The sequence below is a fragment of the Anguilla anguilla genome, chromosome 13 (genome assembly GCF_013347855.1).
Source record: "Anguilla anguilla isolate fAngAng1 chromosome 13, fAngAng1.pri, whole genome shotgun sequence".
Classification (NCBI taxonomy): domain Eukaryota; kingdom Metazoa; phylum Chordata; class Actinopteri; order Anguilliformes; family Anguillidae; genus Anguilla; species Anguilla anguilla.
In genome coordinates, this window is record NC_049213.1 from 6,098,913 (window position 1) to 6,118,038 (window position 19,126).

The following is a 19,126-nucleotide window of genomic DNA, read 5'->3' on the forward strand; positions in this document are numbered from 1 at the left end:
CAAAGAAAAGCGAAGGTCGAACCAGATCAAACAAAACCAAAAGGGGCAGGCAAACTCGAAGTCGGGCAAAGGGGTGTCGCAAGAATCTCAATAAACAAAGGCTTACAAATAATCGGCACAATGAATATGATCAACGTTCTGACAAGAAACAAGTGGAAAAGACTGACATTTATACACTGGGGAAGATAACAATCAAGGAGGGGTTAAGTGAGTGAGGGAGGAGTAACAAACAACATCCAGGTGAAGAACATTAGGAAAACTAATTCAATGACAGGGGACTGACAAAACGCGGACTGGAATCACATAGACAACAATGATAATAGACGGCCTGGGTGAAGCAGGTAAAACACGTGCAGAGAGAGAGAGGTGCAGTCAGAGCAAGAGACAGGTGCAGGCAATTGCAGAACTCAGCGTTAGAGCAGGCTAGAAAGAAAAGGGGCGGAGCTACAGCGCAGCATGGAAAAGGGGAGACTGGTTAATGTATTAGTATAGTGATCTAAACTATCAAAAACCCAAAACTAGTGTGTGTTAGTCCATTAGTAATATTCACATGTTAGTATATTAGTGAGGTTAGTACTTTACAATCTATAAGTTAGTAGGGATTAGTAGAAATTAGTAAAACTAGAAATCAGCAGGAAGAAAGTAAAGCGAGACTGGAAAGAAGGGGGGAAACCACGAAAACCCGGAACCACCCGAATAGTGAAATCACACAAGTACAGGGGAGTGAAGCAGCTCAGGGAACACAGACACAGAGACAGTACTGGGGAGACAAGTGACTGGAAATACAGACTACAACAATTCCTATTTGAGTTAATACTCGGAAGGACGTTCCTATTCTCCAACAATGATAAACCAAACCAAAAAAATTCTCCCCCAAAACACACACACACACACACACACACACCACTTTAAAAATCCACAGGGAGGAACATTCCTCCTAAAAACTTCAGCTAGGAAGTGAGACATCTCACACCTCCTTCAGGTGAATGAGAAAGGCATCAAATGCAAATACGAATGCTCCCGCTCTGCTGTAAGTACTGTACCTGGCGCAAATGTATCAGTGGCACGTGGCCATATCGCAGTGTAACCCTATGTCTCTCCTGCGTTTGCATGGTTCCCCAGACTCCCAACAGCAACAGTGGAGAACGGAGAAGCTTAATCACTGCATTTACTTCTTACTGCAGTTCCCCCCCATGATGACTTGAACTGAAGAATATAACAAAGTGGCTTAAATAAAATACATTTGTGCCTTTGTCTACTTGGCGCGTCACCAATTCAAGCTTGAATAAGTTTAAGAACAAAGGGCAGGTACATTAACCTCCTTCTGATGTTAAAACATTTAACCGAGGAAGCCAGGAAGAGGCTCAAGTGGTGAGATTCAACAAACTTAAATCTGACGGTAAAGAAAAGCAAAACTGCCGATATCCCACACGAGTTTACAGTTGCAAGGGCGAGTTGAACAGGGTGACATCATACCTTTAAAATCCGAAGGCGCGGTCACCGGTATAACGTCAGCCCCCTTTGCTAAAACGCGCTCGCACCAGGAGAAAAAAGTACCCCCCTTTGATATTTTACCAATTAAGGCTTTTGCTATTGCAACGGCTAAGGGAAAGGAGGGAGAAAATACGAAGGGGTGTCACTCTTGTTCTTTCTCGAGTTCACCGAAGACGCATTTCCCCAAGAGAGACGCGTCGGGGAGGGAGCTACAGGGCGATAGTACATTTTCCTGATTTAGTTTCACGCACACCCGAGTGGCAAACGGGGGAGAGAGAGAAGCATAATTTAAAATCATAAAAACAGGCATTGCATAAACCCGAAAAGTAAGTTTGGAACTTTAAGCGTGTCTCGTTTTTAATCGAAGTGCTTGTTACTGTTTCAACAATTTTCTTGAACGTGTAAGGGTGTTCTTACTTGCGGTAGGTACTTTATTGAATATACATCTCAGAGGCATTTAGTTCAATTATCAACAGATATTTATTCTTACAACCCGGCTGCAATAACTTTTTTTTGTGTGTGTATACTTGATGTACCAAGGTCACGGTGAGCGAAATATTCGAATATGGATATGTTGATGTCTGTGGTTTTCATTGTTTAATGCCGGTATTCTGGAAGACGTTTGTGCTGCCAAGAGCTAGGTGGTAAGATTTAATTTTGCCTCCGCTAAAAGTTTAACAGGTATAATAGTATGCAGTGTGGGTAGTTTTGGGTGGTACCCTACGTGGTGCCCTGCACAAGATATGCGTGCGCTCTTTGTAAAAAAAAAAAAAAAGAAAGAAAGAAAACGAATATGTTTTTGCTTTTTGCACATTGTATTGCAGTATAATGCCAGGTACGAGTTTGATGCTTAAAATTGCCATTGCGATGGAATGTCTGAAACATAATAGTATGTTGTAAAGAGAGTAGCCTAAATCACACAAAATTACAGATTATTACAATACAGCAATGGTGTCTGAACATATTCAATAATTTTGTGTCTCCTCTTAATCTATTTTATCTTCCATATTCGCTTGTATCCTATTTATGTCAAACATGATCATGTTTAATGCATTTGGTGTCGGTAATAAAAGGTTTCATGGTTCCGTTTTTCTCGGGACTGGGGAAACTAGCTACATCCAAACATCAGACCGTCCTCTGGATTTAAACCCCACTCTTGTAGGATAATCTAATTAAGGTCTCCTCGCCAAATAAGGCAACAATACCGTAAAGTCCATCTTTGTGTCTGGATGGACTGGAACGTGAAAGTAGCTTGCGCCCCCGTACGCCCGTACCGGGCTCTGCGCCGACAGGCATATGGTTGCCCGTCACGAATACCCTGTTATGACCCCCAACATTGATTCACTCTTTAAGTAAAAAAAAAAATTAAAAAAAAACCTCTTAAAGGCAAAATGGGTTCCCCGGGTTACAATGTGTAAATAATTGCAGAGGGCCGTCGAAGTGTAGTCTATTTTCGCAATTCTGTTCTCCGCTACCTAAGTATGAACAGACCTAATCAAAATAATCTTTATCTTGATGACTTTGCATGATGCTACGTCCCCACAGGCGAGGGGAAGTCTCTTTGGCTGCATTCAAGCGACGCAACACAACAGACGTGAAACTGCAATCTAAGCGATTGACTCAGGCAATAGATGCATAGTCGTTATTTCGTTGTGTTTAAAAGTTCCTTTCTTATAGTGGCGGAGCTTTTGAGGCTTAATAAAGTTTATATTCCGCCAGGTGTTGATTTTAAGTGATAAATACAGAAAGTAGGCTATTCCAGAATAATTCCTCATTTAACTGCGTTCACTCCTTCCTCTGTAAATAAAAATGTTACACTGTAACAATGACATGGGTATCGTCCCTATGCGAAATCCATTGAGGGCAGGACAGGGTCGAGTTAGCATAGATTGTTAGGTGACTAGAAGGATGGCTGTCTGTACAGATGAGGGCGCATCAGTACACGCTGACCGGGGGAGGGATGTTGCGGTTTTCTTTCTGCACTTTAAATGTGGTGAAGATAATAGGCCAGATTAATAGAGCTTATGAATAATGATAATAATAGTAATAATAATTATTATTATGATAACCATCTCACCATCATCAAATAACGGGGGAAGCGTTTGGCCCAACTTCGTATAACACTCTTCCAAGGGCAATTAATATTTCAGAGGGTAGCTGGAACTTCACGCTTCTATAGCTTCTCTACAGCACATAGAGCCTAGAGGGCACCAGACTCTGCGCTAGAGCTGTGGTTGCAAAGCGTTTCAGGCCCATCTCCACCGGGACCTATAACGATAACTGCAACCGTGATGATAAACTATAAATCGTCCGCAAGCGTCGACACCGGCGAAGTGTTATCAGTGTCCACGCCTGTCATTCAACACACACGCGCCTTCCGCTGGCAAACTCAACGCACAGCAGTGGTGGTTTGATTTGTTTTATAATTGTAGATTTGTTCTAAAAATCGTTCTGCGTGTGATCAGACGGGTTGTGCATTCCAACTTTTTGTAGTTATCATTGCATCTGGACACTCATTTGTGTACACATGCATAGTTATCGCTATAACCACAAGAGCTGACCTTTATTAGAAATTTTCTCGTTGACCTTTATTTGAATTTTGCTATCTATGTGTCCTCGTGAATTATAACTCGTACACACAGGAATATTTCCGTGAAGATTGGAGCAACTGCACTTAGAAATAGCCGTTTGTTTTTCCGGTAAGAAATTAGCATTAGCTCTGACAAATGCTCCCCGATCGCCACTCGATATTTGTGCGTCGGGACTGATCTAGTCTAATAAGGACCAAGGTGCGTCATTGCGGATGCTGTTAAACAGACTCTTAGCCCCACCCCACCCCACTCTGTGAGGTCAGGGGTGTTTTGGTTCTTCATTAGACATCAGCATTCTTTACATTCTCCCACAGTAACTGAAGGGAAAGAGCAACATTCTTCATGGACCACGTCCATACAAGAGGCTTTGGCAGGGTTACCTTATTTAGTAATGGACTGTAAGCTACACATCCACTTTCTTCTGCCAAATAACTTGCCATTTACTCCTCCTTCACCCACTATATCATTAGTGAAAGTAAAGGACTGGGTTTTACCTGACACCTGCATACTCCAGCACGTCCTGGAACTGTTTTATTTCAATTTATACTTAATTGGAAAATGAACAGAGAAATATTGTTTATCTGTTCATTTAAGAATGCAGAAAGCTATTTCAGTGATAAGACTGCGCATGCACTGTGTTGGTGAATAATTCATACTTTCCATTGACTTTTTTTTCTGCAGTAGAGACCTGCCTAATGTAGATGTACCTACGGGTCATGTGCGTTTATCATATACAAGAGGTTCCAACTCTGTGTCATGTGACCATGTCCTCCTAAGACTTGGCAGTCAATTCATTTTTGTCCCCTGTATGGGACATGCGTCTCTGGTCTTACTCAGGCACCATACTGAGCTGAAACCTACACTAAGGGGACAACGCACCAATCACGAGGAGAGGAGAGAAGAACGTGAGAACATAAAACCAGGAAACTTGTCTGCACAGAGTATACCCAACAACTCCATCAAAAGGGTTCAAAAACCATCTATGATACAATTATTATTTTAAAAAAAGTTAACGAACAAGAAAACAAGTTTGAACTATCTGAACCATGATCTAAACAAGGTTTGCTCCTTGTTTAGGGATCATAAATAGGAGGATAACCCGCTGGCAAGAGACAAGAATCTATACAGAGCTTTTCACTGGCAGAGGAGCTAGAGATTTGCAAGAGCAGCTGCTTTCAGCATTTTTTCTAACTGTACAGTCATAATTTAGTAAGCCTTCCTGAGTTAATGCTTCTACTTTATTTTAGCATCTAACTGTATAGAACAAGCTTAGTTTAGTCTACTGTATTGACACATCACTAAAGTAGACACGGCTTTGGTTTTTTTATGGGTTTTTTTTAAAAAAGCACAGTTCCACATGGTTTCACATTTGACTTCCTAAAGGATGTTATTTGTGTTCAATATTGAATCTAGCTATATACTATAATTATAGCTATATACTATAACTATGCAATAATTAATATACAATAATTAATTTTTAAACGATTATTGAATACATTTTAATCCAGTCTTGGGCAGCATTCTTTAATTAAGAACACAAGGTTTGTACAGGATTCTTACTCAATGTACTGAAGTTTCCACAAGACCCACGAGTAGGCTGTCTTATTTCAATAAAAAAGTAGCCAATCTGTGCTATGTAAAACAATAGATGTCTCGTTCAAATCGATTCGATTATTCAATAAATAAATAAATAAATAAATAAATAAATAAATAAATAAATAAATCCGTCAGTCATCTCTAATCTGTAGGCTACACCAACTCATCTTGTTCTGGAATTTGGTACTGACCCAGGTAACACGTCATAGAAACGTGTTGGGTCTGTTCTGAGCTCGAATGATCGAAGTTTGCTTCTTCGCAGAAGTTTGATATAAAAGTATTTCTGATGTTACTGTCTTTGTGTGTTCTCACTTTCAGAGGAATACGCTGCGTTCAGGAAGACGCGGACTGTGCGGATTTGTAAAAAAAATCTACTGACCCCACCCAAAAAGCTAGACAGCGAACGAGTGAGAGAGCCGAGTCAATAAAAATGAGTAGTCCACACCCACGCCTCCACCAGTCGAGCGCTGCCGCTTCGAGTCCCGTTTCCAACTCTGTCCACGGCTCGGATAAGGACGTAGACATGCCCGCCACGGAGAAGGATCTAGCGGAGGACGCTCCGTGGAAGAAGATCCAACAAAACACCTTCACGCGTTGGTGCAACGAACACCTGAAATGCGTCAACAAGCGCATCGCCAACCTGCAAACCGACCTGAGCGACGGGCTCCGGCTTATCGGTCTTCTGGAAGTCCTCAGCCAGAAGAAGATGTTCCGAAAGTACAACCAGCGCCCCACGTTCCGGCAAATGCAGCTGGAGAACGTCTCGGTGGCGCTTGAATTCCTGGACAAAGAAAATATCAAACTTGTTTCCATAGGTTAGTGCCCGTTATATCTGTATTATTGCATTTAAAAGTGCGTGCTTCTAGACTTAAATCTGAGGAACATATTCATGAAAGAAGTTTAATTAACAAAAGAAATGGGGGGGCTTTTACCATTTGACACAAGAATTGGGGGTTATACCAAATTATGTTTTATACAAGTTTAACTGTTAAGTGTCCGGGCTCACAGCTGAGGAAACTTTGCTACGTGTAAAATCTGAAATGCAGCGTCTTTCGCAGTTTAAAGCACGTTTAAGCTGCATACTTCGGTGCATACCTACACGGAGCTCGTCTCTGGGCAAGTCTGCAACAAACCAACACGCATAACTGAGGAGGAAAAAAAGGTCAAGTGAATTTGAGATTTTACGGCCTGGCGCAAAGCTCCGGTTTTAAAACTCACTTCGATATCCCAGTATTTGAAAGGTATTGCATAGATCCGTGTTCGTAGGTAACTAAAACCATGCAGACTATTTAACAATTGTGTGATCAATAACATGTATGGTGAGACCATATATTTTTTCCCGAAAAAATTTAAGTTTTTTCGAGTTGCAGAGGTAGAGACGCCTTGCCTGTCCGGATCCCCACGTAGCGGTGGTTGCTTGTAATATTGGCCACTTGGAGCATCGGGATATGTAGTTAGATGTAATCCCGAAAGTAAAGGCCTCGCTTTTTTAATGTCCGGACGTGTGTCCAGTCTGGATATTCAATCCATGAGCCAGACAGAAAACGAGGGGTGGGGAAAACGGCGAAAGCGTGTAAATACGGCGGACTGCTAAGCTTTTGTCTGACTCAGTGTGGGAAAGCCCAGCCATCCACTGCGGATGAAGTGCAGACTTTAGGAATTATTTCAATTTCATTTTCTTTCACGCTATGCGACACGTAGAAAACGTTTGAGACTGCAAGTGTCGTAATGTTATGGCCTAAGAGATGCATTTATAGAGTTTCACGATTTTGTTTCTAGGCTACCTGAACTTTTGGCGAAGTAATGGGACATAGGCTACGGGCGTTGCGCCAAAACGGCGTGGATGATTTTGGCCAGCATTAACTCATGAAAATGTCTTTCCATATGTGAATAGGCAGTGCTGCCTATTTCCTAAAGTCGCGGGGAGGCACAAACAAAAAATTGGATTTCTTAAAGTATGAGCGTAAAGCCAAAAGCATTAAAAAACAAAATGGTTATCGTAGCCTACCGACACGGTTTTCACAGAGGACAAGAGTATTATTTTTATTTGTCAATAATTAGTCCGACTCTTCATGCTTGATAAATAAAAGAAAAAAAGTTAGATTCAGTAGCATGATTGTATGCACATTTAACTATAGATAAACAGTTGTAACCTTTTCAATCACAGACATTTTCTCACAGTCATAGCTTAGTATGTCAATACAGAGGTGAAGCGAGGCAAGTTTGGACAGCTGATATATACATAATTGTATATAAATAGAAAGACGTTTATCCTTAAATAGAAAGGTAATGTTTGTCTGGGAAGGAACGTCATTGTGCTCTCTTGTCTTCATGATTATGGTTAAAAGCAGTGGGTTTCTTGTAATTACTCAGGTACTGTGTCATTACTGTTATACACTCTTTAAAATGGCATGCATTTATCCATGTAATGCCCGGTGACATCACAAGGTATGTCTTGGCCTCTGTTTTTCCATTGTTCTTTTTAAAATTTGGAAGTCAGGAAGTCCGTACCTTTATGCATCCAGCTACTGGGTGAGGTGACAGCCCAGCTTTCATTTTAAGACTGAAGAAGATCCCATTCCTGGGAAGCCAGCTCTGTTTCTGTATTTCATGCCAACTGCTTCTCTTAATTGTGTAATGGCCCCAATTGCATACATAATCCACCATTTTAGCTATATTTATTGATAAGTTTATGAATGCAAGTTAAGGTCTGTTCTTGTGCCTGTTGAAGTATTTCACTTTGGTCTAATCTACAAAGTAGACCTGGCATTAATGTATATGACTAATTAGATAATTGAATCAGGGTGATTGATGGAAGGATTAAAACCATTAAAACCAGAAACTGATGCAGCCTTACAGGAATGGAGTTTAATACTCCTTGCTTTAAGTTTAGCAAAAACAGTTTAGATTTTTTAAATCTGTGCATGGACCAAGGGAATGGTTGAGTACTGGTTGAACCCAACACAGGCCCACAGGCTCTGGCTGCATCCTAAAATGCTGTGTCCCAGAGCTGTTTGCAGAGTGCATAACTTTGGGTTCCTCCTTCACTGCCAGCAACACGAGATTCCTGGCCCTGAATGTTTACCACAGAATGCTGAGCTATGGAACACATTTGAAATGGCACCCCTAATTTCCAGGTGCCTTCAGGATGCTCTGATTAGACACCAAGTAGTTTACATTGAAGAAATTCAATGTATAAATGTCCGGTTGAGCATGCCTTGGCCACCTGGGTCAGGGTTATATGCCACTGCTCCAAGCCTGGAGGTGACGGGGCAGTTCAGAGCCTCTTTGGCAAATTGCAGATATTTCGAACTAATCACATCAACTTGGTGATGGCGGGTCTCAGCCGAACATGCAAATTCAAACCAGAAAACATTCCTGTGAACATGCCGTCAGATTCTGACCACTGTCTGCACTGGTGTATCCCTGGTGTGGCCTGTAGCTAATGCAGTAAGTGCTGATTCCAGGGTCTCTACATCTGGGACCGAGCAGGCCTAATCTTAGCTTTAGTCCTGAAACATCGGTCTGCACTGTCTCTCAAAGTGAAATGGCCCCATTTTTATTGCCTTGTAGATGCATGTTATAGCTTTTTTGCTTTGGAGTGGGTTGCTTCCCACTGGTTGCACAGAAGGGTGGGTTTATTCCCATTGGTTGCACAGAAGGGTGGGTTTATTCCCATTGGTTGCACAGAAGGGTGGGGTTTATTCCCATTGGTTGCACAGAAGGGTGGGTTGATTCCCTTTGGTGGCTCACAAGTGTGGGTTGATCTCCACTGGAGGTACAGAAGGGTGGGTTGATCCCCACTGGTTGTACAAGTAGTCACAGCTGGCCTCCTGGTCACATTGTGCTCCCAATGAGTAGTCTTCAGCGGATGACTATCTGGTAACATATTTCCTCTGAACTCTTAAAGGGGAACTCCACCCATGAATCATAATTTGGTATGATCTGTTTTAATATCAGAGTAATTGCTGCAACTTGTATTTCATGTGTCAAAATCAAATAATCTGCCAGTTAATTCTCTTATCCTTAAAATGACCGGAGGTGTCTTTTGAGTTGCGGAATACCGTATTGGTGAAAAATCTATTTTCTCTGTATTTTTGAAGTCACAATCAGTCACAGTTGGTTTCAAATTCGTCCAAAGCATGCTGGAAAAGCTGAGAGTTTAGGAATGATCAGTTTAGTGACCCAGTGGGTCATGAGGGTCAATTTGTGACTTTGACGTACGACTCAATACATTCCTCTGGTTCGCTGTGAGTCTTTATGAGGTCTAAACGTTTGATTTCCTCCAGACTTTTGAGGCAGGTTGCTTTTAAAAGAGAATATCAAAGCAACGTCATTCTGGGAGTTAGGTTTCTATCAATAAAGTTTCTGAATGATGGTATTGGCTGCTCTGGGCTGCTCTCCTGGTTAGAGCTGTGTGTTGGACTGGTGTCCTGACAGGATGCGAGCACTTTCCCTTGGGCACTGTGTTTAATTGCTTTCATCCCTTTCTCTCTAAAGTACACACAGCCAATTCCAGTCCTTGTTTCTCCTCTCCTCTCTCCTCACACGGGCTGTCATTGGGTTTGTACAAACTGGTCTGCCCCAGCACATTTGCAGGGCCTGAAACATGCTAATTGAGCCTGTTGCAAGGGCATCTCTGGGTGTGGCTACACACATTGCAAAGCTTGATGGTTCCTAGTTGGTCCTGACCGTTTCTCATAGGTCCTGTACCCACCAGACCAAGGGACATTGTTTCCTTAGTTTGTGAAATGATACACAGGGCTCTACAGTGCTCCCATTGTAGGAGTATTTGCTACCAAAAATTGATATGTGCCACCTGGAAAAATAATTTAGGAGCACATCTAATTCAGGATGCCTTTTTGTGCTCGTAGATTTTTCGATTTAGGAGCACATTTGCTCCTTGGAAAAAATGTTAGCAGAGAGCCCGATATTGTTGCTTTTCAGTCTAGTTCATTTGAATGGCTTTCATGTTACCTGGCTGTTGCCATGCAGTGGTTCTCTTCTGGGTCACTTCCTAGTTTGGTTCAAATTTTGTGGCCTGATGGTTTCCAGACTCCTGGAGAAGGCAGCCGGGCCTGTGGGCCCATGCCCCAGGGGCTCACCCTAGACCCCCCAGAACTGCTGGATACATTTGCTGGAAAACCTAGTTTTGGGGAGGTTTTGACTGTGCTAACATGTCAGGCTACTGCTAGGCAGATACATCACAAATGTATCGCCCCTTTGAGAATCAGACCAATGATTAAGCTGCACATCCCTGTGGCCAGTCACTGCTACTGCTTCCCAGACTAAGGCCACGATATCCTGATATCTACAGATAGGTGAGGTTTGGTGTAATCTCAGATGGAATGTTTCTGTTTTGTTTTTTTAAATGCAGTCTGGGGGAAAATAGCAGCCTATTGTAATTGTGCCACGCACACGCTTGCCATGCTAGGGCTTCTAAATTTTGAAAATGATAAACGTGGCACACAGTTTGGAGTCCATGGTCAAACAAAATTTAGATGAACATTACTTTGCTGGATGAACATAATACAGAACAGTCATATTACCTGCCCTTAAGCTCTTGGCTCTGCATTACAGTAAACATTACGGAATGGCTGCCATGTCATTACTTAAGCCTGCCACACCCCGTAATGTGTGTTCTGTATGCGCTTTGTAAGACTATACCCTTGAAGTTCAGTGTTTATTTTCTCAGGTTGTCTGAGTAATTAAGGAGGTTCCTTGGCATTGCACGTGTCAGTTGTGCTGTAATATTGTGCATTGTAATTACTATTTTACTGTCACCTTATGTGATGGTCAGCGAACCTAGCCTTGACTAGAAGTCAAGAACCAGTGTTCTTTGACCAATATGTATGTCCCTGAGAACATCACTATAAGTCAGAGCTGGGCAGCCCTGTTCCTGGAGATCTACCATCATGTAGGTTTTCACTCCAACCCTAACAAAGCACACCTCATTTAACTGCTAGAGCAGGGCTGCCCAACCTTGTTCTGAGAGATATACTGTCCTGTAGGTTTTTAATTTCAACCTCAATTTGGCATATGATATTACTAATTACTTGCTCAATGAAATCTAGCTGTTGAATGAGGGGTGCTTTGTTAGGGCTATAGTGAAAACCTACAGGACGGTAGATCTCCAGGAACAGGGCTGGGCCGTCCTGTTGTAAATAAAGGGTCAGAACAGTAATGGCTGAAGACATTGGTTAAATGTATTGCTGTGTGCTATATAACCATTGGTTGATTGTTCTGTTGTGTGGCATAGACTGGGTCTTACTTTCACCTGACACGGGCTGCTTGCCTCATTTTAGTGTAGTTTATCCCCATCCCATTTGTTGAACACCCTATCTGTGTGGTATTTTGATTGCAGTTCTCTCTGAATAGGAAACCCTTTTCTGCAATCTCCTGTCCTCTTAACCTCTGACACTGCAAACAAGGGTCTGCCTCCATTTTGCGAGATTCCTTTTGTTCTTTAAAAAGAAGTTAAATGTTACCACCTGTACAGTCAATAATGAGTAACCATGTACCTGGGTCTTTGTTCTGTTTAAGGGGCTAACCAGGTGTAAGATTAGTCTTTCTCAACCTCATTGTTTGCCCTTCTTCTGTCTGGAACATTCTTCATCCCTTTCCCTCTGTCACCTTTTTTTGTCATCTGTTTATTTAGCCATTATGCCTGGTGATTTCTTTGAACAGTAAAAAAAGAAACCAGGCACTGCAGGAGTGTGGGAGAACGATATCATGGGGGCCTTGTCCAAATCGGCGCACTTGCATACTATTGAGCATTCAAGTCGCTTACAAGTTGTACACAGGTTGTATACTCAGTAGCAGGCAAGCGTGCTGCTTCAGACAAGGCCCCCATGATATCGGGCTCCCACAGTTTGGACACAGCCGGGATGTGTGCTGACAGTTTTTTAAAACCTGTCAAACTGTGTGGCTGCCATTTTGGCTTCAGTCTGTCAGTGGAATTTGTTTTTATGTATTGGGCTTAATCGATAATGAAACATGCCACACTCTTGTCTCTTTATCAAAAATCACACCCTTTTGTCATGTTTTTCATTTACACCTGTGGAATCTTCTATGATTTTCAGAGTAATATTGGGTGTAGACCAACGTTAAACTTTATCCTGTCCCAGTTGGACCCTCACAACAGAATGCGTTTGTTTGTTCACATTTGCCTGATTTTGCTCTTTGGTCGCTCCTCCCTCGAAGACAGAAGTGAGTGGGCCTGAAATCTTTCCTTTTTTATTAATTTTTGGGCTTTGTGTCTGCCTGATTTTTTTTTTTTATTATGCTAGTAGTAGTTTTGTCTTCCTTCGCTCGATGTTACTGGAAAGCAGTTGCGTCTTGTGAGCTATACAAAGATGCTTTGGGTGGGGTGACTGCAATAAGAAATGTGTGGCCAACTTCCTCAGCTTTCTTCTGGGTGGCAATCTAGCCAAAATACATTGGCATTAATTTCTTAGCTGGCTTTTAAAATGTGTTCTTACACAATTGAGATGCAAAACTATGGCCATTGTCTGTGCAGGGCACTGTGAGTTCTGCCCGGGCCTTTCCATTGTAACAGCTGGGGAAAAGAGTTCCACACGCAGGTTGGATAGTTATAGCCAGTGTAATTCCAGGAGATTAATTCTGACACAAAAGGGATTGTCTGTTTTTGCAGTTTCAGTTCAGCAGCTACCTGGGGGTTGTGGCAAAACCTCTTCTGGAATTAAAGGTTCCATGGAAAGAACAAAAACTATGAAAAGTGGATGTAGGATTGATTACAAAATTGCCTAAATTGGTTGCCATGGTTGTACTGACTACATATTTACCCAGTGATTGGTTGCTATGGCATTGTGGTTAATCTTTCTGAAACCATTTTCTTCTGTTGGTAAAACAAATTCCTTTGCAGCAGACATGGCCTGCCCAAAGAAACCCCCTACCGCCTGCCATGTTAGTTTCAGTCGTGCGTCCCACACACATTTTAAAACTTTAAACGTCAAAGCATTGTATACATCCCTAATGCATTAATGGCAAGTATGAAATAACAAAAGAAATCTGCATTAACAAATCAGTATAAATCCCCGTCATATTTACTAAAATTGGCTGTGTTGCTTTCGGCCTCCTGTCTTAGGCCTAAGAGTGATATTTTAGCAAGTATTTTATCTTGCCAGAACAAATGTTTACTTTATTTGCAAATGAGGTTGTTCATTTTGGGGTCTACCGCATCTCTCATAGAACTTTCCAACTTACTTCAGTATAGTTCTAAAGAGTCTAGTGAGTGGGTTTTTCCTGAGTTGAATTGCCTTGCCTGTGAAGAGTAGAGGAATGTAATCTAATACACTCAGCAGTGGTGATCTCCATGTTGTGACAAGTCCTACAAGGGCGGTGGCTTCTTTACTGGTTACCTGGGAGATATCAGATCAGTCCAGTCAGTCCTTTAAAGGAGTTCTTGCTCAGTGCATCTCGCAGTCCGTTAGATGGAACTAGCAGATATGCGATAGGCTGGAAGTGAAGACCGCTCTGTGTCGATTGGCTGACGGGGACAACCGCTCTGTGCAGTGACCTGTGACCGTAGAGATAACCCAATAGAACATTTCTCTTTTCTCTTTTTGCTGAGCAACAGAATTGTGGAAACCTGACAGGACATAATACAGGCCATTCAGCCCATCTATAACATAAGAACCTAATACATAATGAGGAGAACAGGCTGTTCAGCCCATCTACGTTGAAGAGGAAGGAAGCTGTAACGGACACACATGTGCACAACTATTATCGTTTTTCTACATTTTAACGGCCACAGAGCCTGCAGTGTCATCCTCCAGAGTAATGTGGTCTGGAGAAGAAAAATGGCTGCACACAGCACCGGTAAAAACATGGCTCTCTGTGCACTGAAAACTTAAAGGGCCTTGGCATCCAAACTGAGATGCCAAGAGTTGGTAGATTCCTGCACAGGAGGAGACACGTTGAGTTTGTGTGGGTGCGTCATGTGCGTTTGTCTGTCTGTATGTCTGACACTTGTTCTTCTGTGAAAGGGGAAAAACAGAAGCGGTGCCAAGCTCATAAACAGAACAAGGGCGATGCTGAAGCAATGTATAAATTGTATTTCTTCATCATAAAGGAGTGTCTCGCTCCACCCAAGGAATCCATTGCCCCAGGGGCAAGGATTGTGCAAGGATATGCTGCTCGTTGTTTGAACGGACATTTCTCTTGCAACATACGAGGGAAGTATCCAGTGAGCAAAGATGCATGTCATCGCTAATGTACAGAAACGTTTTGCACATCCATGTTTTGGTCATTTATATTTTTTGACACATTGAAGTTTTTCATCCAGCTTTTTTGTACTGTCAGTGTTTCATAACTCTACAATAATCTCTACAAAACTCTAATAATGCTGATTCAAAACCCTACATGATTAGGCTAAACCGTTATGCCCTATTGCAGTTAGTGAGTGTGTGTGTGTGTGTGTGTGTGTGTTATTTTTGGAGATGGTTTTGCACCAATAACATATTTTGTAATTGTTTAGCACTGATGGATTGTTGGTAAAATGACCAGCTGGGAATAGTGCATGCTGGGTAGTGAACCTGGTGGAGCTGTTCCTTGGAAACATGGTGGTGTTTGTCGAGATGCGCCCTGGATTCGGCCTTTCAGGGGACCCCGGTGTGTGGACCCCGGACTGTGTTTGTGTGCAGCGCACGTTCATAATTTTGGGGGATTCTGAATGTGTCTTTCAGCAGCTGTATTCTAAAATAAGGGTGTACCCCTGCCAGCAGAATTATTTTATTTTCTTCAGTTCGTAGCCAGTGCTTTCGTGAAGAAACGTGTTCTCCAAATGAGCTGCGATCCAGGAATGCCTGTTGCATCATTGTGAAAAACGTATTTCCGTACCTGACAGGCAGGGAGTTGGCGTCAGCAGATCTACATTGCCTTGCGCAATATTTTTGTCTGTCGTTCTTTTATAATTCTGACATTTTAAACTAATCGTACCTCATTTAAGTTCATTGTAAGGCACGTGTGGAACAACAAGGTGGAGTTACATGATGGTGTTGCCTCTCGACATCGTCTTAATGGTTGTTCCAGGTGATACAGTTAGTACAGTCGACAGCTGTGAAATGGCCAGACCTGGGTCAAATACGTACTTGTTTTGGATTCAAATACTTTTCTATACTTTACTGATCTTGTCTGGTGTATGAAATACTCAATGAAATACTCTCAAAAAGTGCAAACCCCTCCTGGTCGTATTGGCAGGCTCAATTACACCAGGCAAGATCAATAGAGCACAGAAAAGTATTTGAATCCCAAAAAAATATGTGTTTGACCCAGGTCTGGAAATGGTACTGTGTTAATGGCTTTTGAGCGTCGCGCAGTTGCAGTCATCACAGGTCTAGGTTTTCGGTATAACACAGTTGGCGGTAGATTGATGGAGCTCTGGTGTTTACGGTAACACAGTTTGAGTAGTCGTTGCAGGTCTGTGTTTTAGAGTGCAACGCAGTCGGAATAGGCAGAACAGCTCTGGGGCTTTTTACCCTGGAATGGTTTTTGCAGCTGCACTGCCCACATTCTTATCTTGGTATTGGTCTTTTCTTGGTAGAGCCGAAATGAGGCGCGAAACCCTTTCAGACCCTCCAGGCACGCGAAGCGGTGGCCTGGGGTAACCTGCTCACCGCATCAATCTCAGGGCTTCATTCGTTTCCTGTTTCTCTCTCTTCTTACACATCCTGTTTTTTTGGGTTTTTGTCTTTGTGTAACCATGACGACCTGTAGATGCTTCTCCTCTTGTATTATTGTGCCGTTTACATCAGTTGAAACCACAGTGGAAACAAAGTGAAATTTTCTTGTGACTGGTGGTTGTCAGCTCACCCTGCGATCAAATGATCCTACTCCAGCCTTATTTATCATGAAGGGCCTTTGTTTACACAGAGGGGGTCCATACCTGGATTACCTCACAGGGACTGACCTCGAATAAGGTCAGAGATCGAAGCTCAGAAACCCAATACCCTTAAAGACTCATCAGGCTCTGAGCAGATATCAGAATGTCAATCGGTCGGTTTTATTAAAGGTGTTGCGTTTCTGACCTCTCCTTATTTCTGGTCGGTCTTTCTGCTGGTTTCCCCTGGCTTAATTGGTTAATTGTTAAAAAACTGTTAAACATTTCACGTAGGGACTCTAATGCAGTCTTCAGCTCTCATCAATGAGGTTAAACGTAGCTGAAATTCTGGATGACTTCAGCGATTTGGGCCAATTGCATAATTACGAGTGGAAGCTTCCATGTCATCCCAGAAGTGGTCAGCCGTCCAGGAACTGGGTTCCCCACCCCTGCTGTGATCCGTAGGGGGGATGAGTCATTGATTTTGAGTTAGTCTGAGTCTCTAGGGAGGGGCTGAGTGCCATTACCCATAATCCCCTGCATTAAAGTGATGTGTGTTTATACATGTGCAGTATGCTTACAGGGTGTAACCTGGCCTTGTATACCAGAGTATACAATATGGGATTAAAAAATTACAAGACATTGGTGAGGCCACTGACTGATGCAAGTAAATGATTCAACTCTGTGCTGCTCGCTTATTCAATGGCACTGCTCACAAAATACTGATCTTGCAGCACTGCTCACAACACGGATTCTGCAGCAACTGATCACAAAATACTGATCCTGCAGCACTGATCACAAAATACTGAATCCCACCTGCTGGCTGGGAGCATCCAGCCACTCTCTGACTCTCTCTCTATATAGCAGCCAACCGGACAGCCCCTTTCTTACGCACAGGACGCAATTCAGCACTACGCTCCTGTTCTGCTCTGCTGCACTTCCTTCCCTCCGCACGAGTGGTTCTCAGACTCTGCCCGAAAGTCTCCTCTGCCCTAGCTGCCCAGCGGTGGAATGAGCTCCCTCTTCCTCTATGAGATTCTCAGTCACTGCCCATTTCCCGCCGTTGGTCTGAAGACTCATCTCTTCAGACTCCACCTTGACGAACATTCACACTACACTTCACTGCAGAGCCACCCCCCAGTCAAGTAGTACTTTCCTGCTGCACTTATCTTGGTCTTCTTGAACTTTCCTGTTGTACCTGTATCTTGAGATGTTGTAGTTCTTTCATCATGTCTCTTATAATAGCTTAAGGCTTAGCCATAGCTTTACTAACATAGCCTTAAAACCAAGCCTAAGCTTTACTGTTTGACCTGGACTTGAGGTTCATGGCTGTGGATAGCTGCTACTGTATGAGAATTGTACGTTATGTGAACCGTTTGAATTTGTGTGAAGTGCATTGTGGGAGCCGTCTCTCATTCTGCTTGGTTCTGAAATGCATTGTGGGTAGGGGTCTGACGATCTGCCCCCGTCAGAACAGGGCTGTAAAAATTCCCCACACAGCACTTTTCTTCGGCTGCGTTTCTCTCTTCCCCCCCCCCCCACCCCGCCTTCAGTTTCTCCTCCTCTCTCCTCTTCTCCTCCGCCCTCCTCTCCTCCCCTCTTCCTGCTTGTAATCAGAAACCTCGGAGCCGAGCAATGGGGAGACTGCCAGGATCAAGTTTGCTTCTGCCCTTTTAAGGCAAAAAAAGCCGAGGGAATGTTTCCAGTCGGAGGGAGAGGGAGGGTGGGAGGGAGGGAGGGAAAGAGGGAGCAGAACGGAGAGGAGGAGGAGAGGACGTTTTGGAGGCTGTCCGTGCGAGACATGTTCTCTCCTGCGCTCGGAGCTGGGCCCTGTGTGCTAGAACACCGTGTCTCCCCCATGTTTTAACCTTTAGCTCCGGCTCCTGCAAACCGCTCGGGCCAGAGCGGGGTTTTCATTTAATCCAACAAAAAAAAAAAAAGGAAGGATTTTCACAGATCTCCAGTCTTACAGATAGATTTTTTTTCGCTTACTTGTACTTGTTCACGTACATTCACATTTTCCATTGGGTTTTTAATTCCACGTGTGGCACTTCAGTGTGTGTGTGTGCCTCTCTCCCTCTCTGTGGGGTTTCTCCTGGCCTTAAGGGGAATGGGCGATGGGCTTGACGCCCCCCTCCCTGTCCCAGCGCTGGGGGGTGTGAGTCAGGGCCGACTCCAGACCACGTAGTTTGTGATAAGATGTCAATGGAATGTGAACCGTTTCCTCTGGCTCCTGTGGAGATGCAGTGAGCTCACTGGGAAGGGTCATTACAAGGCAGGGACTTTAACCCTTTAAACTTATTTGGGTTTTATTGCTGCCTGTTTGGGGATGGGGCACTGAGACTGAGATTGTCTTCTTAAATGTCACACTGGGCACATACTGTCTGCCTCAAAGGTAACATCCCACTGTGTGCTTCCACTAGTGGCATCAATCCAGACAACCTCCAGCCCTGCTCACAGTGATCAGTGTGCTGTAGCTCAGTGCTGTTCACTGCACTGATCAGTGTGTGCTGTAGCTCAGTACTGTTCTCTCTGTAGTGATCAGTGTGCTGTAGCTCAGTGCTGTTCACCACTGCAGTGATCAGGGTGCTGTTCACCACTGCAG

General features: G+C 43.3%; 1 protein-coding gene across 5 annotated transcripts in view; it reads left to right on the forward strand.

Moving 5' to 3' along the window:
• Positions 1 to 1,603: 1,603 nt before the first annotated feature.
• Positions 1,604 to 19,126, forward strand: part of LOC118211767 (filamin-A-like) — a 68,083-nt gene continuing 50,560 nt past the window's right edge. The window contains exons 1-2 of one of the 5 annotated variants that reach the window (XM_035389201.1): positions 1,604 to 1,820; positions 6,000 to 6,496. In XM_035389201.1, coding sequence (XP_035245092.1) covers positions 6,112 to 6,496 — 385 coding nt within the window. In that variant the 5' untranslated portion in view covers positions 1,604 to 1,820; positions 6,000 to 6,111. Of the gene's footprint in view, positions 1,821 to 5,999; positions 6,497 to 19,126 lie in introns of those variants that run through there. The other 4 variants (XM_035389205.1, XM_035389206.1, XM_035389202.1 and 1 more) reach the window with 4 other exon arrangements.